This window comes from Thalassophryne amazonica, chromosome 16 (genome assembly GCF_902500255.1).
Source record: "Thalassophryne amazonica chromosome 16, fThaAma1.1, whole genome shotgun sequence".
In the NCBI taxonomy this organism is placed as follows: domain Eukaryota; kingdom Metazoa; phylum Chordata; class Actinopteri; order Batrachoidiformes; family Batrachoididae; genus Thalassophryne; species Thalassophryne amazonica.
The window spans coordinates 12,618,949-12,643,213 of NC_047118.1; the positions used below are offsets into that span (position 1 = coordinate 12,618,949).

General features: G+C 41.2%; 1 protein-coding gene and 1 long non-coding RNA gene across 9 annotated transcripts in view; one reads left to right on the forward strand and one right to left on the reverse strand.

The window, feature by feature from the left end:
* The window catches only part of si:ch211-278a6.1 (SRC kinase signaling inhibitor 1), a 323,862-nt gene that overhangs the window by 131,412 nt on the left and 168,185 nt on the right, over positions 1–24,265 (reverse strand). For 6 of the 8 annotated variants that reach the window (XM_034189725.1, XM_034189719.1, XM_034189723.1 and 3 more), the window contains 3 exons: positions 9,450–9,479; positions 7,928–8,268; positions 377–403 (listed from right to left, as the gene is read on the reverse strand). In XM_034189725.1, the coding sequence (XP_034045616.1) occupies positions 377–403; positions 7,928–8,268; positions 9,450–9,479 (398 nt within the window). Of the gene's footprint in view, positions 1–376; positions 404–3,937; positions 3,978–7,927; positions 8,269–9,449; positions 9,480–24,265 lie in introns of those variants that run through there. The other 2 variants (XM_034189721.1, XM_034189724.1) reach the window with 2 other exon arrangements.
* Positions 71–20,245, forward strand: LOC117527397. The gene is made up of 3 exons (XR_004565519.1): positions 71–272; positions 7,850–7,860; positions 20,231–20,245. It is a non-coding gene; the product is annotated as an uncharacterized LOC117527397 (long non-coding RNA).

The following is a 24,265-nucleotide window of genomic DNA, read 5'->3' on the forward strand; positions in this document are numbered from 1 at the left end:
ACATCCATGCAAGATAATTTAATTTAGTTGGGACTACATATATTTCTCAGATGGAAATCCTGCACATAACTGAATTGAGTTCATCCAATGAGTTATTTGTTTGAGTGATACACTAAAAAAACTGAGTCATTGGATTGGATTCCTTCTATTAAATATATGTCGTCCCAACTAAATTACATTCTATTATCTTGCATTGATGTTTTTTATTTGAGTTGGGGCTACATATATTTATTAGATGGAAATCCTGCACATAATTGAATTGAGTTCATCCAGTGAGCCATTTTTTGCATGTGATGGCACATTAACGGTGTACGAACACATGTACTACACACAAACTGCACAGGAGCACACGGACACGTTTACATGCAGCACTGACCTTAAAGCTCCAGTAGTTGGGCTGTTGCTGCAGAGCATCACGGCGGAGAAAACAGAGGAGAGGGGATGATAGAGAAATAAATATTAGACATTTTACCCTCCCACCCAAAACAAAAAAAAAAAAATCACTTGTGGGAAAACTAAAAATCATTGGAGGAACCAGTGGTTTAATCAGGCGATTCACCAAAACATCTACAAATATCTTGTAACTAGCTGTGTTTGTATCAGTCGACTTTATTTCGTCTCATGATTGGTGGTAAAGCAGGAGTTAGCTGTTGTTTGCAGGCGTCCGCGTACATCACCTCAGAAACTAGACTGTTTGCTGTAACTCACGAGGGTAAGAAATGAAAAGGGCAAAATCAAATCAAACAGCAGCCCACTCTGTTCTTCCAGCGGTTGGCCCATCTCCCAGAATGCTCTGCCACTTGGAAGGAAATACTCTGTCTCCATCTGAAAATCCGTCGCCTCATTCTCTCCGTAACTGCTCCTAAAGCTGCCGTTCTGCATGATAAAGGTGCTCACATGTTGTTTGACGCCTCGGGTGGTCAACTTTCCATTAAAATATACTAACCCCCCCCCCCCCCAAAAAAGGCCAAAAACCAGGCCGAGCCAGGGGATCGGGCAGAGTTCATGAATTTTAATTCTAATCCAAACTCTGATTGTAGTTTTTACTCTTATCTGCAGGCAATTTTCAGTCCATTCAGCCTCCGTTCCGCAGGAGCCACATTACTCTGCTGGCACAGGGACAGAAAAACGGCAGGCGCGTTTGATTTACGATCGTCTGGGAGGTTTCATTTTCTGCTTTCCATTTTAACACAGTCTCAACAAAAGCCTTTATTATTTCAGTAAATATGGGCATCATGAAGAGCATTTAAGTGATTATTACCTAATAGTCATTTAATGCTTCCCTTCATTTAGTCCTGACAGAATTCTTTAACATACCTTTTTTCTTAGTACTGCTCTTTTTCTTTCTTTTTTTCACCCTCCCCTTTCTTTTGAGTAACCGGTAGCTTGGTCTTGTTTGAAGATGCTGACGTCTTTGCAAGAGAATGAAGGTCCAAGTCTTTACCTTACCTTATCGCTCTCCATGAACATCCACGATGGTGCCTGAGTAGGAATTTTTTCACCATTTGTGTGGCAGTTTTATGGAAAAAAAAAAACCTTCAACAGGCGTAAACTTGCAGGCACTTTAGGCCAAAGGCGGTCATTCATTTTGGTTAGATTTACAAGAAGGTCACAGAATTATATGTTCTTCTTTTTTTTTTTTTTTTTTTGGTAAGATAGCATTTATACAAACATGACTTATAGGGCATTGGCCCTGACTCCAGATTGCTCCAGAGTCAGGGATTTTTGAGTTTATGGCACTGGACTGCTCCGGTTTTAGGGGTTAATTGGGAATATTGTGTACCCTGCACATGGTGTTGCACAAACACAAAAGAAAAGGACCCAAACAAACGCAGGTTCTCATGGGAGCGTGAGGGATCTTCTTCTGAAGTGTTAAGTCCTGAGGCCCATGAGGTCGGTCCTGATCTCCAGTTTCTCTTCTGAAGAGGTCAATTAACATTTTTTTCATTCAAACTGATGGAGGTCACATTCAGAGATGTGATGCTTTTCAGGCTGGACGGGTATTGGCTGCCTGATTAGTCGCTCATTATATCCAGCTGTGTTATTTGTTTTACACTGTTCAGTGCTTGTATGAACCGGGTGTTGGGGAAACTAGTGACTTGGGTGCTGGCGAGGAAAGGTTGACAGACCTCGACTTCGCTGATGATGCCATGATCTTTGCGGAATCAAAAGATACCCTGATTGTAACATTTGAGGAGCTGAGTGAGGAATCGTGGTGTGTGGCTTTGCACTTTTCCTGGATCAAGACTAAGATCCAGGCTTTTAATGACTTCCTGGACTTGGCCATCAGAAGTGTATCTGTATACAGTGAAACTGTTGAACCTGTAGAGAGATTCACTTATCTAAGCAGTGATGTTCACGTGTTTGGGTTCTTGACATTTGAGATCTACAGACCCCCGGGAAGAGCTTATAGATTCATGAGGTTGCTTGGCACAGGTGTTTGGTGATGCTGATATCTTTGGAGAAAAACGAAGGTCCAAGAGTGCTTCCCATCTTACTGTACGGTTGTGAGATTTGGACACTAACCAGAAGACTAGATGTCTTTGGTACTAGGTCTTTTTTGGGGATCCTTGGGTACGGCTGGAATGACTTTGTCTCAAAGGATAAGGACTTTTTTTGCACTGTGAGGGAGCACCTGCTACAACGTACAACATTTTCGGCATGTGGAGCACTTCTCTATGAAGAGTCCAGCAAGCAGGTGCCTCAGTGTTGAGGACCCCAGTGGGTGGAAAAGGCCAAGGTGATGCCCACATTTCATCTGGCTGCTCTCTGCTTGGGTGGTTGCCATCCAGGACCCGATGCAGTTCCATTATATGGTGGATGCGGTGACTGTGACACCAGTGCACGCTCTCAGACTTGACTCAACTCGCGATTTGTCATTCCTAAACTGGTAGATGCTCAATTGCTCTTCACTTATTCAGGCATCATTAATGATTTTATTTTCCCACAAAGCTCAGTGACTCTGTGGGCTGGTGTTAATGGTGCAGAAGTCATTTGTGCTTTTGTGCATCAGTCTGTCAGTATGTTTCTGTTTGTCGTTTTAATGAGGCTTACTCACAGATCTCAGGTAAACCCGCTCAGTCTTTTCTGCCTCGTGTTGTTTGACCCGTTGCCTTGTTAAAAGCTGCAGATACTGTATACTGACTCGGACCTTGAGTTGTAAATTGTGCCCTGGGAAGTCCCTGCATGATTGTGGTCTCCAATTATCATCCATGCATCCCTGCTGCGTATAGAAATCACAGTCACTAATCACACTTTACGTTTTCCCTCATTTGTGCATCACAGAGCCATCCAGCCTCGTGAAGGTGTCTCCGCGTCTCTAAACCTCCTGTTGAATTCGATATGCACGAGCCTGACGTGCACCTCAGGTGTCACACGCCACTTGAAACCATGAACGTGATCCCATCTGTCAGACAAAAAGCTGACACACGTGTGCACAGTGTGCACGTGCACACGCTGGAGTTGGCCACGGAGCTCTGACAGAAGGACGGAACAGAATGGAGCACCGCATTACCTGACATGCATGAGAAGCAGGCTGCGCTCGCACCAACACCCCCCTCCCCACCTCGTCATCCACCTTCCTCTCCTCATGTCGTCATCCTCTACCCCTCCCCCCCCCCCCCCAATCCCCATCCCCATCTCAATCACTCTTCCAGCTTCCTCCTCCGGTCCACTTTGGTGTTTTAACATTACCGCAGTCTGTCTCTGTTTTACATACCGACACTGATGAGAGAATTAAAGCTCACTCAGACAGACGCACGAGGCATCGTCCGCTCATCATCCTGCAGAGCATTTACGCGCCGTTGCCACAACAACCACCACAACAAACACAACAGGCATGGAATCTAATCCCAGCTGGCACATCCTTATTCCTCACACACTCGCCTCCCTGCAGCCTCGTCCGGTTTTCAGCCTCACGGTTCCAGTGGCATCTCACCTGCAGTGCACCTGTGCCTGTCCATCACTCCAGTCATCCCAGGCTATCTGTCAGGTGCAGTGAATCCTCATAGCGTCCGTTGCCAGTCTCTCCCTCCCTCTGCTCCTTGAACGCTCCCTCCCTTGCCCTCACACCATCTACCTCCCTCCCTCTCTCTCTCTCTCTCTCTCTCTCCCCCTCCGTCTCGCACTCCAGGAGCACAGGCAGTGGAAACTCTTTATTTAATTCATTACAACACCAACCGATTAACTCCTTCTCAGATGGGTGGCTCGGTCCTGCTGGCGCTGGCTAATTGAGCAGCAGGCTGCCTGACTGGCTGCTGCTCTCCTATCCAACTCTGCCTCCTCCCTCCCTCCTCTGCTGCCATTCATGCTGTTTAGTAAAAAAAAAATGCTGTGACATAATCGCATGCACAGATGTTACCCCCTTTAACAAAAAAAAAAATCATCTACATTCTCTCTCCATTCTTAATTATTGCACAAGTCCTTCTTCTCTTCGACTTGACCTTTGCAATACAACATCCCTACTTGCAATATATGGATGGGTTTCCATGGCAACTATGGACTCCCCCTGTCTTTCATCCATTCTCACATTTTCCATCTTCTTTACTTTCATTCTCAACCATCTCCCCCGATGTGCTTTTCCATCAAATCACTGCACTGGTTCTATCTTTTTTTCTCTCTTTTTTGTGGCTTTCATAAAATAATGTACGTGCACATGTTCCCAAAAGTACAGTCCTGAAAAAAGTCCTAATTTTGCATAAATTTGACAAATTCTCATTTAAAAAGAGAGTAAAAAAATGGAAACACTTTATATTAACTGCACGCTATAAAGCATTAGTAAAGCATTTATACAGTGTAAGTAAATGCTTAAATAACTACTTGTAAAACATTTACAAAGCATTCTTTTTTATTAGCTACTCATTGGTAAGAATATAAATAGATGGCTCAATAATTATTAATGACAAAATATGTAATGCCTTTATAAAACATTTAGAAATTATTTTTTAATTCTCGAAAAGTTGATCATTAATAGTTCATCATTTCCAAATGTAAAATCAGACACTATTCATTAGTGATAAAAAATACTTTACAAATAATATTTTTATTGTCTTTCCATTTTTTCCTCACAAATTATTAAGCATTCTTTTTTATTAGCTACTCATTGGTAAGAACATAAATAGATGGCTTAATAATTATTAATGACAAAATATGTAATGCCTTTATAAAACATTTAGAAATTATTTTTTAATTCTCGAAAAGTTGATCATTAATAGTTCATCATTTGCAAATGTAAAATCAGACACTATTCATTGGTGATAAAAAAAAAATTTACAAATAATATTTTTATCGTCTTTCCATTTTTTCCTCACAAATTATTAAGCATTCTTTTTTTATTAGCTACTCATTGGTAAGAACATAAATAGATGGCTTAATAATTATTAATGACAAAATATGTAATGCCTTTATAAAACATTTAGAAATTATTTTTTAATTCTCGAAAAGTTGATCATTAATAGTTCATCATTTGCAAATGTAAAATCAGACACTATTCATTAGTGCTAAAAATTTTTTTTTACAAATAATATTTTTATTGTCTTTCCATTTTTTCCTCACAAATTATTAAACATTCTTTTTTATTAGCTACTCATTGGTAAGAACATAAATAGATGGCTTAATAATTATTAATGACAAAATATGTAATGCCTTTATAAAACATTTAGAAATTTTTTTTTAATTCTCGAAAAGTTGATCATTAATAGTTCATCATTTGCAAATGTAAAATCAGACACTATTCATTAGTGCTAAAAATTTTTTTTTACAAATAATATTTTTATTGTCTTTCCATTTTTTCCTCACAAATTATTAAACATTCTTTTTTATTAGCTACTCATTGGTAAGAACATAAATAGATGGCTTAATAATTATTAATAATAAAATATGTAATGTCTTTATAAATACTTTACTAATGCTTTATAGCGTGCAGTTAATATAAAGTGTTCCCAAAAAGTTAGCTCTACCAATTGGTGGTGAATTATTAATTAATAATAAATTTTGGGGGGTAAAATAACTGCTGATGTAAACTTACTTTTTGGTTTTGCACTGGCATAGTGAGTGAGTTTACAACAATATATTGAGGAGAAAAATAATATTGCTATCAATCATTCTTAATTCAAGCAACTTTGATAATCAGGGGAAGAGCTTCTGAATGCTTTTAACACACTGAAGCTCACCCACGTATGTGATACTTTACAGCAGGGGTAGGCAACCTGTTCCAGAAAGAGCCATGAGGGTGCAGGTTTTCTTTGCAGCCACTGACTCCACCAGGTGATTTCACTGATTAACTGATTCCATCTGCTCAAAGTGATATTAATCAGTAAAATCACCTGGTGGAGTCAGCGGCTGCAAAGAAAACCTGCACCCTCATGGCTCTTTCTGGAACAGGTTGCCTACCCCTGCTTTACAGCAATGCTGATCAAAGTGTCAACGAAGTAAAAAAAAAACAAACAAACAAAAAACAAAAACAAACAAACAAAAAAAAAAAAACAAAGCTAGTTTGGGACAATAAGGTCAGTTCAGATCATATCTCGTATGATCGCATGCTGGTGTCACGCATCACTGTATCAACCACACAATGGAACTGCCTGAGGTTTTGGATGGCAACCATCCAGGCAAACAACCGATCCATCCCCACTTCTCCATAGTAACCGTCTATTTGCTACAGCCAGGTGAAACGTAGACACCTCCTTAGCTTTTTCCAGTTTTTAGGGTCAGTTGGATCAAACTACCAATATGTAGTCCTGTGTCCAATTCCCAGTAAGGCTGCGTGTTTTTGTCCTTCAACAAGACACTTAATTTGCATTGTCCCAGTCCACTCGACTAATAATAGGCATCAGCATTGGCTGGGCAAGCAACCCAAGATAGGCTGGCATCCCATCCAGATGGAGTCATTGATGCTTATCTTCTTCATACCAGCATATCTGTGGGTATGCACCAACACCAGTGGGTCTATCTAAGCATCATGCCTTCTTATTAATACTGGAGACAACAGAGGAGGTGCATGACTTCAGTTACAGTACTACAGCCACGGGATGGACTGTTGTCTGGTTGCCGTGCATGCGTTTTCCATGGTTTCTTTCAGATTTTCAAATGTTACTGTTACATTTTATTTTTTAAACAAAAAATAAAACTAAATAACAAGAACAAAAAAGGCACAAGACAGCCAAATGGGCTTTTGTAATATTTGGATTTGATTGATGTTCTCTTGATCACATTTTTTTTTCTTCTTGCTCAAAAATCAGACCTGTCCACATTGTACTTTACTGTTCTTAAACCTTTTTGGACACCTTGGTGGAATGTTCTATACTCTATATCACTTTCTCTGACTGCCATAAAGACAGCTGTTGATTATCATCTGGTGCAAGTGATATTTGAAAAATAATTTCAACATTTTCAACATCTTCGGTAAAATAACGAAGAAAAACAAACATCAAATGCATGAATTACCAAACATCACTTTGATGCTGACTTAGGGATGGTGATATATTAAAAAAACTGATGCATTGGATGAAGTCAATTCAATTATGAGCAGGATTTCAATCTAATAAATATATGTTGCCTCAACTCAAATAAAGCACATACATGCAAGATAATTTAATTTAGTTGGGGCTATATATATTTATCAGATGGAAATCCTGCACATAACTGAATTGAGTTAATCCAATGAGTTATTTGTTTGAGTGATACAATCAAACAACTGAATCATTGGATTGGATTCCTTTTATTAAATATATGTAGTCCCAACTAAATTAAAGTACATTATCTTGCATAGAAGTGTTTTATTTGAGTTGGGGCCACATATATTTATTACATGGAAATCCTGCACTTAATTGAATTGAGTTCATCCAAAGAGCCATTTTTTGAGTGTACTGGGAGCACACATGATTGTGTCTTGGGGTAAGTAACCCTCACATGGCATTGAGCTCTATACCTGTTCTCGTGCTGATCGCTCTGATGTTCCCCTCATACTGCTGTGGGACGGCGAGGGGGATGGCGGGTTGTGGTGGGGGCTGTGGTGTGACTGCTGCAGCTGCTGCTGTTGGTACTTGCTCTTCAGGTGATCCATAAAGGCGTCTCGCTTGCGTTCCATATCGGCCTTGTGGAGGTTGGTGAGGGCCTCGAGGCTCTGGGCGGCGCTAACAGTATGCCGGTGCTCTGACGTGTGCACCAGGCCCACATTGGAGAAGCGCCTGGCATTCCCCAGCGTGCGGTACTCTCGTGGGTATTCCACGTCATCTGTCGAGATCATGTGACTGCCACCACGCTCGAGATCTGAGGTACAAAGCAAGAAGAAGAAAGGAGGGAGCATGGAATGAAGGAAGAGGTGAATCAGCAACCACGCACATATACAGGCACAAAGATTTCAGGTGTGCATTCACATATACAGGCCGGTGGAAATAAATGGAACAAGGAAGGAAGGAATAAAGTACAGAAAGAGAGAAAGAAATGGGATGCGACCAGGACAGAACAGTTCCCTGCAGAATTACTGATTCTGAGTTCTGAAGGGAAGGATAAGGTAAAATGCTTGGGGCGCGCGGGGGGGATTAAAGGAAAAAACTCAAGCTGATATTATTGGCTGCATATAGTATATTGTGATATACTTGATTATCATCTTAACTGACCTTAATTATATTTTCTTTAAAGCTACAGTGTGTACAATTCAGTACATATTGCATTACGCTGTTGGCAGTCATGATATTGTTTCCCACCACATTTTGACTTCTTTTCATAATTCATGCTCCCTTGCCTTCTCTTGTGATAAGGAATATGTCCACCTCCATCCTGCAAAAATTAGGGTTCTCATACTTGCAACTAATAGGAAATGTATCTGGGAACAACCACTGGTTGCTCTTCTTTTTTCTTCAACCCTCTGACTGTGCTGCAAAATGTTCAAGACAGAGCAAATGTGTCCCTTTTGGGCTTCTTACATGGCGGTGCAACATGGCATCCTCCATGAAGGGTCCACTCCCATGGAGATATGAAGGGCTCATACCTATATGTATGTAATTATACACTAATAAACAGATAGTTAGAAATGATGTATTCAATTTCTGCTAATAAGCACCCCTAAATCATACACACTGTAGCTTTTTTTTTAGGTATGTCAGATGGTAACATAGAGAAGCAATCCTTGTTCTTCTCTCTGTAACTGGCTCCTATCATCCACCTGAGCTTTTCTCCATCCTCCACCACTCTCTGAATGCTCACCGTCTCCTCCGGAGGTAACCAATTCTGCTGTCCAGACTTTGAGGCACTTCATATGTCACTCTGACAGCCCTTGGCCTTTTATCAGGGCTCTAACTGACAGACAACACAGCCTGAGGTGGACAGCAGACAGGTGGGAGGTGACAGTATGGCAACACAAAAAAAAGATGGCAACCGAAGGAAAAATAAAAATGAATGAAATTTTTAAAATGAGAGAAAATTAGTGAGCCATTCGCCCGGTCAATTACCTTGATTCGGGAAACAGGCCCTGCTGTTGGCTAGAAGAGAAACATTCCAAGTGTTAATTTGTGTGTTTGTGCACAGATGTGCAAGCAAACACATTGGAAAACATGGGCACCAGAAAAGAGCTATCAGGAAATGATAGCACTTTCTGTGAGTTACAGTTTTTAAACACGTGGTGAAATGGTTTTTCATGTATGTTAGTTGCATCATACAGCATGAATGCTTGCATGTTTTTAAAGACAAATGACAGTTTTGATAAATTAAACAAACCAACAAAAACAAATCAGTAGATTATAACTAGGCGGCAAACTTTGATGGGTTCAGATGAAGTCCACCCGGAAGAAGAAAAAGTTGAGGCTGGCTCCAAAAGCAAACAGGTTCCCATTCAAGTCCATGTTAAAATGTCCAACTTTAGAGCAGAAATAACGTTTACAGCCTGGTACAAAAAAAAGGTTTTGGTTTCAATAGGGTGAATTTTTCTCTAACTTCGTAGTTTAAGACATTTTAAGGCATAAAGTTACATATACGTGGTCTATTAGAAAAGTATCCGACCTTATTATTTTTTTCAAAAACTATATGGATTTGAATCACGTGTGATTGCGTCAGACAAGCTTGAACCCTCGTGCGCATGCATGAGTTTTTTCACGCCTGTCGGTTGCGTCATTCGTTGACCTAGGACATCGTGAGAGAGCAGAGAAGTTTCAGAGGACGTCGGGATCAGCAGTTTATCCGGACATTCCAGTGTTAAAGGAGATTTTGTAATGAAAGACGTGCGGACAGATTCGCGTGTCGGCACCCAGCTGCTCATGGCGCGGCGCCACAGCAAAACACCTCCGTTGGAAGTGTCACAGGACAAGTTTGAACATGCCCAGCTGTTAAACAATTTCTCGGATACTCACTCGACTATGGTTATCAACACGGAGGTGTTTTTCTGTGCGATGAGCGGCTGCGTGCCGACGCGCAAATCCGTCCGCACATCTTTCATTACAAAATCTCCTTTAACAGTGGAATGTCCGGATAAACTGCTGATCCCGAACTCTTCTGAAACTTCTCTGCTCTCTCATGATGTCCTGGGTCAACAGAGGCTTAAATTTGTAAGTTTTCAGCTCAAAACAGGCTGACAACGGCGGCACGGGGGGCGGCGCGCCGTCCGGCGCCGTGGGCAGTCGTCAAAGCGATAGTAACACTCCTTAATCTCTCATCAGCCGTTAAAATTTTCACCGAAAACCGTCTGAATTTCTTGAATGGTGTCCACTTGGATGTGCCTTACAGTTTCTGAAAAAATTTTGATCAAGCAAAGCGCCAGTCTCTCAGGAAGTTCTCAGACAAAGGAATTCCAACAGGAGGGGTGGACCAGTGCTCACTCAAAGCCTGCCCACAGGCGAATGACGCAACCGACAGGCGTGAAAAAACTCACGCATGCGCACGAGGGTTCAAGCTTGTCTGATGTAATCGCACGTGATTCAAATCCATATAGTTTTTGAAAAAAATAAAAAGGTTGGTTTCTTTTCTAATAGACCTCGTAATTGGAAGTGAGGTCTCTTGGAGTGACATCTGTTGTGCAGATCCCAACTCAGAGTAAAATGTTTTTCAGAGTAAAATTCTCACTTTTAGCAGTGATTGCACGACTGCTGAGAAAATAAGCGGCTCATAACTTTTAGTGCCCACATCAAACCAAACTACTACGACAACCACAACACAGTCCCCAAAATATGATTTACTAAATGCTCGAACCGAGGTTAGTGTGTTAGCTTAGCTGGGAAGTGATTAGGCCTCTTTCATCACACACTGAGCCACCCACGCTTCATCTCTTTATCCATTCATTGGCTTTTCGTGACATAGCCACAGTTAGCAGTGGCACTACTGCACCCAGATATCGGCTTCATATTGGCTGTTCAGGGTCTCTATAGGTGACATCACGCAGGGTTTATGCAGTATCTCTCTCTCTCTCTCTCTCTCATATATATATATATATATATATATATATATATATATATATATATATATATATATATATATATATATATATATATATATATATATATATATATAGCAACTGCAGACAACTTGTTGGCAGCTGCTGAATGTAGTAACTAGGAATCTAACTTGGTTATTTTTAAGATTAAATATTCAGAAAAGTAACTATTAGTTACTTTGCTGATTAGTTACTTAACTGATTACTTAATCTTAGGAGTAACCACATTAGATTACTAGTTACCTTATTAGTTACATTCAGCAGTGGCAGCAGTTAATGAAGTAATATAAAGTAACTACAAAAGTAACTAATAAAAGTAAGTTTTCAAAGTAACTGTGGCAACACTGTGTATACACTAATCACTTATCTTCAACTGCTTCTCGGGGTTCGGGTCATGGGGCAAAAGCTCTAGCAGGGAACCCCAGACTTCCCTTTCCCATGACACATTGACCACCTCTGACTGGGGGACCCTGAGGCGTTCACAGGCCAGTGTGGAGATATAATCTCTCCACCTAGTCCTGGGTCTTCACCGGGGGTCTCCTCCCAGATGGATATGCCTGGAACACCTCCCTAGAGAGGCGCCCAGGAGGCATCCTTACCAGATGCCTGAACCACCTCAGCTGGCCCCTTTCAATGTGAAGGAGCAGCAAATCTACTCTGAGCTCCCCATGGATGATTGAACTTCTCACCCTATCTCTAAGGGAGAGACCAGCCACCCTCCTGAGGAAGCCCATTTTGGCCGCTTGTACCCGCGATCTAGTTCTTTCGGTCATGACCCAACCCTCATGACCATAGGTGAGAGTAGGAACGAAGATTGACTAGTAGATTGAGAGTTTCGCATTTTGGCTCAGCTACCTTTTCGTCACAACAGTACGGTAGAGCAAATGCATTACCGCCCCTGCTGCACCGATTCTCCGGCCAATCTCACGCGCCATCGTCCCCTTACTCGTGAACAAGACCCCGAGGTACTTGAACTCCTTGAACCGGTTTAAAGTAAACTTGGACTTTGTGCTGTTAACCGGTTAACATCTTGAGACAGAAATTAGTTCACCCTAAGGACAGGATCCCTAGTTACAAAGAGAGCGATGTAGTGTATTCTATCAGATGCCAGTAAAACTGTAATGAACACTACATAGGTGAGACTAAGCAACCTTTACACAAAAGGCTATACCAACACCACAGAGAGGGTGCCAGTGGACCTCAGTCTGCAGTTCATCTCCACCTGAAAGACACTAACCACACGTTTGAGGACAAGGAAGTTAAAATCTTAGCCAGAGGGAAGAAATGGTTTGAGAGAGGTGTCAAGGAAGCATTCTTTGTAAAACAGTTGAAACCCAGCCTTAACCAGGGAGGGGGTCTCAGACACGCTTTGTCCCCTGTTTACAATGGGGTACTCAGGTCAAAGCAGTTTCAGTCTTTTGTTCATGGGAGCCATCAGGGGAGGCTTCCGTCCCATCATTAGGAGGGACAGCTGCCCTGTCATTAGGCGGGTGCTAACTAGAGCACAATAGGTGCTAATTAGAGCTATTGTTTAGTCACTAGCCTGTAGCAGTCGGCCTCTCGGTAGGAGGGGTCTGGTTAGGTTAAAAAACTCCAGCTTTTGTTGGGTTCTGTTTTATTCTTCTCTACAAGAGTCAAGACAGAAGTCAGACTACCAGAGCAAGAATTTTAGCTGAGGAAGCTTCTGCGATTTGAAGCGAAACGTCCTCACGTCAAGCAACCCAGTCCAGTCGAAGATTCAAGCTTCTCTACTATGGAAACCACCTGGACAACTGAGAGCCTACACAGAAACATCCTGTCCATGAATATCACAAATAGGATTGGTGACAAAACACAGCCTTGGTGGAGGCCAACCTCCACCGGAAACGAGTCCGACTTACTGCCGAGCCCCTGAACACAGCTCTCGCTTTGCAAGTACAGAGATTGGATGGCCCTGAGAAGAGACCCCCTCACGCCATACTCCCACAGCACCTCCCACAGTATCTCCTGGGGTACCCGATCATACGCCTTCTCCAAGTCCACAAAACACATGGAGACTGGGTGGGCATACTCCCACGTACCCTCCAGGATCCTTATGAGAGTAAAGAGCTGGTCGGTTGTTCCACGACCAGGACAGAACCCGCATTGTTCCTCTTCAATCAGAGGTTTGACTATCGGCTGAACCCTCCTTTCTAGCACCCTGGTGTAGACTTTACCAGGGAGGCTGAGTACTGTGATGGCCCTGTAGTTGGCACACACTCTCTGGTCCCGTTATTTAAATATGGGGACCACCACCCCAGTTTGCCACTCCTTAGGCACTGTCCCATATCTCAAGGCAATGTTGAAGAGACGTCTCATCCAAGACAATATCAGTATATATCTCCTGTTAAACTTCAGACTACACAAAACTGGTGGTAGGCACACACAGCTAAGAAATTTAAAGAGAGATTTAAAGCACATAACTTTCACTCATTGGATTAGCGTAGCTTGAACATGAACAAACATATGATTTTTAGGGTTAAGATAGTTTTTAACTGTTAAACTTTAGTTTTAAAAATAATAGCTGTTTTAAAGTTAGCTAAACTAAATTTAGTGGAAGCTAAATGGTTCATCTGTTATGTGCAGACGCGAGTTGAGGAGCGCGACCAGCGTCTGACTGAACCCAGCGCTAAAATAACCAGAAAGCGGTTCCAAAAACAAAACAAATTTATTTCCCTTTTGTGCAATAATTGTGTACAACATAAATGTGCGTTTGTCTGGCGAGGTGAAGGACGGCGCGCTCTCCAGCGCCCAAATGGATCGAAGCCCGACGCTTCTGGACCCAGACTCACCGCCGAACATGCCCCAGGTGGACACGACAAAATGACTCTGTGAAGGATGGAAAAGGCGAGGCAAGTCAACAGCCACAACAAATATCCTTCAAAGGCACACACCATCAGCAACACACCCAGGTCTGAACCCAAGCTCCATGTAAATGAGCAGCTTCTCACAACAGGTGGAGGATCATCAGTCCGTACGCCACGGCAGTGAGAAGCGAGCTGCACAATTCTCATCAATGTTCAAATATACTGCGTAACAAAATATCAAATTACTGTTAACACTTATTCAGACAATCATCACCTCTGATGTGTGCTGACAGCATGTGTCCCTCACCCGTCCTCCTTCACAGGCACGATGTGTCAAACCCAGGCGCGGTCCTCAGCGTCTCACAAACGAACGTCACAAGGTCGAGTTCCCGGCAATTCTGCTCGAATCACTCATGGCTTAAATGCAGAATGCCATCTCATTATCTGCTTCAGCTGAAAGTCTTTAAGTTTGCACGTGAGCATCATCCACAGGTACTGCAAGTCATTAGGCCTGCACGTGCACATCCTCCACAAGTGCAGCCAATAATGCTGATGAGGGTGAAGGACTCTTCTGCCAGCACCTTCTCCACAGACAAAAACCAGTTTGCATACCACCTGGAGAGCAAAGAAAAGAAAACAACACCAAAATGTCCAGCCAAACCCCCCAACACACAACATCATCACTGATTTTCAAAGTTAGCTGAAAAGCTAACATGCAAATGAAGAGGTTAGCTTCACTAATTTGATGTTAGATGATCAGCTGAACTGTGTCCATGCTACGACTGACTCAAAATAAATCATAATATAGTGCTGAGGCTGATTTGGCCTGAATGAAGTGAACAATCTGTACATTAAAAGGCTCATCAGGTCCATTGCAATGAACTAAACAATTGAGCAACAGACTCAGACTCGTTAGGACGAAGAGCAGCAAATGGACTGTTAATAAAAGTGGAGAAGTTGGCCAGATGGAGCCTCAACGGAGCGGCGACTGTCTCTGGTGGACAACCATTAACACTCGGAAAACCTGTCAAGGGAGTAATGTCTGTGATCATTCCAGTGCAGCTGCGATCAAACTGCTCGCACGTTGTGATCACAGTCCTTTCATTCTCTGAGAGACACTGTGTTGAAGTGCGATCAGCTGTTTCAAAACTTTGCCCTAACATCGACCACAACATGACTCAGCAAAATGAACAGACCTCGCAGCTAACGGTATTAGCATTGAGCTCTCTGCTGCACACAGAGGCCGCTGGCCGTATTTATTCCCCCCACCCCACCAAAAAGCCTCACAGCCTCCCAGATTGCTGGTTTACACTTCATTAGGCTGGAGCTTATTGTGCATCAGCTAACAAGGACCTGACTCAAGGGCCCCATTACAACGGCTGACAAAGCCGGGCCGATATACTGTGGCTTATTATTGTGACCAAGCATCCACAACAGTGAAAGGCTGCTGCTGCACAGACAATATAACAGTGCACCCTAAAAATAAATAAATAAATAAATAAAACATTAATCAATACGGTTAAGGCTTTGATCATTTATAGTACTCAATTTAAGAATTTTTTGCGAGCACAGGAGAAAACGTGCAAGAAATTAATGAGTTGGTTGATGTCATTTGCCCACTGAAAACCCACAGCAGGAGAAACACATCAGATTAGAACTCCATAAATTAAAAGTCGGAACCCCATGTTGAGAGCTCGGATAGATTCTGTCAACTTTGAGCTCATCACACAATGTCACAATTAACTCAGCTCATAATACACACACATAAAGGCATTATCAACAGGAAATGGAATTGACCAATGTATTTCCACAGGCAGGTGACAGATAAAGTCATGAATAAGCAGCTGTATATGCCAGCAATTAAAATTTTCTGTGAATTCCTTATTTCCTGGTTTGGGGTGAACAGCTGTTTCTGTTCGGACGGTAGCATAGATTTACATTTACGCTACCTGTCCATAACTGCCCGCAGTAGCGGGCGGGTATTGGGTATCCCAGTACCTGCCCACTGTGCATAAAGTGATGACATCATATCATGCGCAACACAAGAACTGTCCGCAGACAATAACATGAAAAGGCCAGAAGTGTGCGTTGGTCCCAATATGGATATTTTGGACGATTTTATCAGGGATAGTCCGACAATGAACAGCAGCCAAAGCAGCCAGCTTGATGAGGACACCCTGCCAAATTTGGAGAGCAGCGCGGTACCAGCCAACACGACAAAAGTTAAAGTGAGCCGACTTTTTATGTACGCGTTTGCTGGGTGTCATGCGTTTTGAAATGACATTAAATATTATTAATGTGATTCCACGTGTTGTGTATCTCAGTAAGTGATAGTAATGCAAATAACATGCAGATGTCATGTGGTATGCATTTTCAGAGGTCCGATGTCCATGCCCAGTTGCCCTCGTCTAACTCGGGCGAATATCGTGAACATGCAAAAGCATGTTATTGTATTAATATTAAGCAAAAGGCTAATTGGCGCTAATGCATAGATATTGTCATTGCCAAAGTCAATAGGGTCCTGTGCTCCCATTTTACTGCATGTCTTTTGGATGTGGATGCCAACAAGGGGCGTAAGACTGGATGTCTTTGGTCCTGGGTCTTTTCCAAGAATGCTTGGGTACCACTGGAATAACTTTATGCCAAGCAAATGCTTACTTAGGAAAACTCAGGCTAGGCATACCACGTGAGAAGTTAAGGGAACATTAATTACAACATTTTTCCAGGTGGCGTTCTTCTGTGGGTACGATCCAGCAGGCAGCTGCCTCAGAACTGTGAAGGCTAATGGGACACATAAACATAACCTGTCTGTGGCACACAGATTGGTAATGTCAAGATGTGGGGATGGGCTGGTTGTCAGCCTGTTTTCAGTGGTAACAATACGTGCCCCCAAACCTGACCTAGTTAATGATATTGGTAATGGTTATCCATGGTTAGCTTGAGCAGATATGCCAACTCTACAGTAACTACCACAGTGGGCTCTTTATGATCATGGGAATTCATTGATAAGCCCATGAATACCAGCAATATTTATTCATTCAAACCTACATATAGAGTTGATAGGATGGGACTTTGGTTAAGCCTTCATAACAACGTCGAGATGTAGCAGAAAGTGTAGCAAGTCAAATAAGTAAAAAAAAAAAAAAAAGAAAATCACAGACCTTGCTTGAAATGTTGCAGTGTGTTTATCCGGTAAATCACAGAGGGCCACGTAAATGAGGGAGTGTGTAATCAGGAGTGATACAATCTCATTTGCCTGGCCAAGGAAACCTAAGATGCAGTGCAGTATGTGGTGAGATGTAAGCTGCCCACTGGAATCTATATATTAATTGGCAAGTGGCCTCTGTGTTTGTGTATGCGTGTGTGTGTGTGTGTGTGTGTGTGTGTGTGTGTGTGTGTGTGTGTGTGTGTGTGTGTGTGTGTGTGTGTGTGTGTGTGCACGCATGGCTTTAATCACGGAGAAACTGGGGACAGCTGACATTTTGGTATGCTTATGTATTTTGGGTTAAGGATCAACATTGTGAAAACGAAAACTTGATAGGACTAATATTTTTGGAGAAAGTAGCGGTATTGGCTAAAAAAACAGTGAACAATGAATGTTGTGCTGCTATATACCATGGAAGTTTGGGGTTTAAAATGTTGCTATTGTGGTTCATGTTAGTTTAACAATGTTGTTAGTGCTATTGATTTATTGTGTTTTTGCAGTTCAATTTGTTTAGTCAGTTTAGTTAAGTGTCATGTTGCTATTACCATGAGTGAGTTAAGTGTCATGTTGCCATTACTAAGAGTGAAAAGTGGAGCGCATTTGATGTCTTCCGCCACTGTCTCTGTTTGTGGGTGTGTAAAAATAAAAGCAACTGCTTGCTGCAGAATGCTAAAAAGACAAAAAGCTCTGTCTGTGTGCATGCATGTGCGTATAACTTTGATTACGGACAAACTGGGGAGAGCTGACATTTGCCATTTGGTATGCTTATGTATTTTGGGGCAAGGATGAATGCCACCAAAACGGCATTCATCCTTGACTAATATTTTTGGAGAAACTATGGATATTAGCTAACAACACTGAACAATGGATATTTATAATTAAAATCGGGAACTCGTATGGCATTCCAGCATCTGGTGGTACATCATCTACATATTAAAAGTGTGCATGTGCGCGTGCGTGATTATATTTAGTAAGTAAGTACATAATATAACTGTAAATAGGTTAAAAATACATGGATGACATGAGAAAGTCAAACCACTTATTTGTATTGTGGTCCATTAAAAAATCAAATGACAAAATAAAAGTAATAGTGTGGATATAACAATAACCTAACCAATTTACAAATACAGTAAGACAGTAAATTAACATAAAAAAATTATGTAATTAACAGGAAATAAAATAGTTGAGTTCTTCTTCTATAAACTGTTGAGGTCTCAGGTCTAATGTTCTAAAAACAATCTGGACTCACACACAATTCCAAGTCATTATAGAAACTTTGCATAATTTATTACCACCCTTGATAAACATCAGGCACCTATTAAACACTACCCAATCTGGAGCCTGTGGATGCCCACATGCGCTAGTATACAATAACAAATGTGGAGAAAAACACACTTCAAGACTAAACATATTTACTACAAGTAGCCTGTACTCGGTGTTCTTGAAATGGAGCAATATCTCCACCTGGTGGACATTTACCATTAATGTAGATACAGTAGAATTTCACCAAGAGCTTGAGTAAAAAATATCTTTGAGCACCAAATGCCATATTAGATAAAACTACTGTCTGTACTTTTACATGTTTATGCAAAACTATACAAGCCTCAAAGCAAACACCTACTGTATAACTATGGATAAACGATGATCCATAAGGTATATAGTGTAAAATATGATAATATGTTTTACATAATCTACAATAAGCAGCCAAACATTTTTGAACTGTCCTATTTTGCCTCACAGTGAATAAATACCATCCTGCCATATGCTCCTCAGCTTTTTTTTTTTTTGAGTCACCAGCCTTAACCGCCTTCAGCAAGTTATTTATATACTATATGTAAGAGAATTCAGTTTGCAACATGAGGCATTTTCAATCCCACCTACAAAAACTATCAACTCAGACAGAGCAATCACATTCTGCATTATCTCGTGTTCTCAGGACAAAGGATTTTGTCCACAGCCAGATGCTGTAGTGAACATTCATCTCAGGAACAGACGGTGTTGCTCATCATATGCATGGGACAGAGACTCAGAAGGTGACATGGGCTGAATTATGAACGTTAAAGGATTGGGATGCGGCAGAAATGTGGTTTTACACTGTGCACATTTATTATAATTTGAGCTGAGCTTCTATATTTGCTGGTTCGTTTTGATGACCAACTAATTGTGTTGTTTCCATAGACTGCACATGTACTTGACAAGCCATCCATGATATCACCAATTCCTAACTCCTAGCCAATCCATAAATGGGTTAAGAGGCTAGACTAGTGTGATCTGGACAAATGAAGCCCGGGCACGACCCTCATCTTGCAGTTCCCAAACTGGTGATTCTACAGCTGACAGGCTAACTTTGGTTCAGGTGTTTGATTATCAGGTATTTTATGGACCTGGCAGTCATCTTCATAATGGGTGGCTTCAGTGTGAGTATTAAGACTTAAAGCAGGCATATTGCCATTCTAACCATTGTAACATCTGTGGAACTATTGACACCAACCTACCTGCTAATTAGTACTAATCTGACATTAATGGTCCTAACATACAAGTTATACTAAAATTTTGCTCAACAGAAATGCTGAAGCACGGACTTCTTTGATGGTGTTTTAGTACAATTAACAGCAAGCCATATTATCAGAGATATTTGTCAGAAACAAGCAGTCAAGTTCACAGTAGCTAGTAGAGGCTGGTACCTGGACCCTGACTCTGACAAACAGTTGTCATTAAAAGTGAACACGCCACTAAGTATTCATAACATTTTCACTTAAAATAGCTTAATTAACCTCCCAGGCAAAATTATAATTTTTTTTTACACATTTTACAAACTTTGTGTCTTGACAGTAGCAAGGCTCCCATTTTGACTTAAATGGGAATTGGTCGGTAATTCATGTAGATACAGTTTGTCCACAGTAGGTTCTGTGATGAATGATATGTGCACAACTTAATCATCTGTCTTATCAGACAGTTTCACCGTGTAGCAAAGTACAGAAGAGTTGGGAGGGAGAGGATTAAGGAGTTGTATAGGGCAGCTCTGTGGCTTAGTGTTTAGCACTGTTGCTTCACAGCAAGAAGGTCCAAGATTCACTTTTCTGGTCATTCTCCTTGTGTTTGTGAAGGAACAGCGGCTCTACTCTGAGTCCCTCCCAGATATTTAAACTTCTCACCCTGTTCCGGAGTATAAGTCCATATCCCATCGTAAGAACATTATTTCCACAACTTGTACAGCTACTTTGTTCTTTCTGTCATTACCCAAAGTTCGTGGCCATAGGTGAGGATACCTCTGCTGAGACTGGAGGGGCTACAACAATTTCAGGTGAACCCCGTTAACTTGCGCAAGTTGGGATCCACAAAATCGAGCCGCAAATTGTCTGAAACTGTGAGTTAATGAGGTTTACCACTGAAACTTAAAATCAATTATACCCCACTAAACATTAGGCGTCTCATTGGCATGCAGATCATGTCTATATTGCTTTTGTAGGATCCATAGAACATCCATAAGATGTCTAATTTTTAGTGGGACAGTAGTCTAAATTTGTGGGGTCCACAAATTAACCGCAAGTAAAGCCGAAACGCAAGTTACACATGGGTGAGTTAAGGGGGTTTAGCTGTACTTGTTCTCTTGTGCAATTTTTTTTTTTTTTTTTATCAAGTTGAAATAAAATCCTGGCTCCACCCTTCTATTTGGACATGCTTCAAAATTCAGCTTCATATATTTATGTAAATACATAACGATTTTTTTTTTCACTTCATCATTGCAAGATGTTAGAGTCTCGATTTTAAAGCAAGGCTTATTATCCAGATGTGAACCAGATCTCTCAACTATATATTAGCACTAAATTTATGCTCCCCCCCCCCCCCCCCCCCCCCACACACACACATACATACACACTTACCATAAAAACATATGGGTTTTATCTCTCAGAAAATTCCCAAAAATGTTGAAAAATCTCAAGATGGTAAAGTGAAAAAATAAAAACTAAAATAAAATTGTTGGCTTTGCCCCCTTGATTGCATCCATTCCCAAAGGAAATGGGTACAGTTTTTGGACATATGCCACCCCACCACCAGGTACTGAAAATATTACCTCCTTGGTGGCGGTACAAAATCATGGCTCCAGATCCATCCCAAAAAAATCAGCTCTTACTCCATCAAAATCCTTTAATAACTAACATTAAAAATCATACTGACCTGATTACCTGTTTTGTGAAGGTAACAAGCACTTGGCGAGAGCCCGCCAGAGAAGATTATGTATTATTATGAATATTCTGAAAAAAAAAAAAAATCTGCAGGCAACAATACCAGAACCTGTTTGAATTTCACCTGTATTAAATCTAAAAATAACAGCTGTGGGCCATATTACCTGCAGGTATTTTTCAAAGGTCCTCAAGGTTAACACACTGCAATACAGCTCATGCATTGGCTCACTTGGCTTTTACACCTTTTTTCCCCCTCCTGCTGCATAATTACTGAAAGAAGAGTGAGCAACTAACAAGAGACTCTCGTCTTACTGTGTGTGAGCTGAAACAGACCTTGAAATTTATTTCCTTGCACTCACACACACATAAAAAAGGCAGACACTTAGATTTCACCTATTTGAATTGCAGAAAGCGACTCGAATCAAAAAACAACTTTTATTTCCATCTTACCCCCGGCCAGACTGCAATCGCCACAAAAAAGACAAGACAGAAAAAAAAAAAAAAAAAAACGCAGCAGGTGAACGCCACTTTTCTTTCTCCATGAAGTTAATTGCTGAAAGCTATGAAGTTAAAAGGGGTGAAACTGACGGCTGGCCATCAGCAGGCGGTCACTGCTGCCGGACTTAATAACAGGCTGAAACCATCTGAAGGCCCCGGGGCTGCCTCATATAAAACGAACAAAGACATCTTGCAATCTGCGGCTCCACACGGGATAATAGGTGCAACCTCTTGATCATTAATACAAATAAAATATGTAGTGATGTGCTGCTAATGGACTCCATGTACCTGTTCCTCTCAGTCTGCCCCATCATCTGCTTCTCTCTCTACTCTAAACCGTTTCCCAGGGCAACGCTAGGGAATTTTACAGATGCAGCCAAGTTAAAATTACGGCAGTGGAGTGTCTCAGTGAAGCACCTGTTGATACTCAGAGGCATGCACTCAAACAATTAGAGCACGCTACTGGCTGCGTCTCGAGGGCCTGCTGGAGCTGAAAACAACAAATGTACCGTTTCCAAATGGATAAATGCAGGTGACATACGCATCAAACAGAGAGACAGGAAAGGGGAGAAATGATGGCAAACACATCTTGTCTCAAGTACATACAGGCAGGTTTGTAAGTATTCGGACAGTTGCGAAATTTTTGTAAGTATGCCTCTGTCCACGACCACAATGGCGTTGAAATGAAACAACAAAAATGTGCTTGTAGTGTTGATTGTTAGCCTTGATTCAAGGGGTTCAACAAAATATTGCATTAACCATTTAGGAATTGCTACTATTTTTATACACAGTGCTCTCATCAATCCTTTCAGGATTGTTATTATTACAAAAATAAATAAATAAATACATCACGTTTATGGCCAGTTTTCTTTAGATTATGAAGAGGATAGATGAATGAACATTTCCAACTTATTGAATATGTGTTGCATTTCAGTCATTAAATTAAAATAGGAAACATAATGTGGCCTTTTGACCTCTTAAAAAAGGTCAAGGTTAGCCATCATTGAACTTGTCCAAGATCTGTGTCCCAAGAATGGCCCCTGTTAATTTGAAGACCCTGGCAGTAATAGGACTGGACTTACAGTATGCTGGGCACAAACAGAGGGGTGGATAGATGGATGCAAAGTCATATTTTGGCCATCGGGTAAAAAATACAAAGAATAGTCTGACTGGTGTAGGCAGTTCTCAAAAACCGAATGGCCGTGCAAGAAGGACACTAGTGAGGGAAGCTACCAACGCACCCACGGCACCTCTGAAGGAGTTATGGGCTTATGTGGCTGTGACTGGAGAGACTGTGCATTGTGCAGCTTTTGTAAGTTGCATCAGCAGTTGCACAGCTTTTCAGTGGACCAGAGACAGATTTTTACCCAAGAAAACTGATTAAGTCTCAAGTGGCCCCTGGGGGGCATTTGGTAAACTGTAGTTGAAATTTCATGCCTTCTTTAAAGAAAAAGAAAAAAAAAAACACGACCCATCCACTAACACTGACTACAATTAATTTAACTGACATTTCTAAATCAATCATATTTCAGAGAGAGTTTTTTTTTTCTCAAGACTCGATAAGACCACCCAAAGTATAGTCTTATAATCAGGACAGTCTTATATTTAGGCCAGTGCAGTACAACAAATTTCATGACAGTGTATTTTAGCAAATATGTTTGTTTGCAGGTGGGTCAGTGAGACAGGGGTCCTGTATTAGATTCCCTTGCCACGTTACCTATCTACAGTACTGTGCAAATGTTTTAGCCACATTTAATGCACCATAAAAGCATTAAAAATGATGAAAACCTGATAAATATTCATAAATAAATGATGTGTGATGCATTTCAGCTTTAATGATAAGCAATATGAATTCTGGGTTATACTTATGTGTGATTTTTCTGTATATAAGTCGCACCAGGGTATAAGTTGCCAGAACTCAAAAACTATTTTAAGAAAAATGTGACGTAAAGCATGAGTAATTGTGTTTTACAATCATTTTAATTTTGCATTATCATTTGCAACTGTGTTTGTGTAAGAAATCATCATCATCCCTGTGCTGTTCATCTGCAGGTCTGCACAGCCCCATTCCATCATTCTGCTATATCTATTTGACAGTAAATGTAGCTTTGCACAATTGTCTATTTGACTC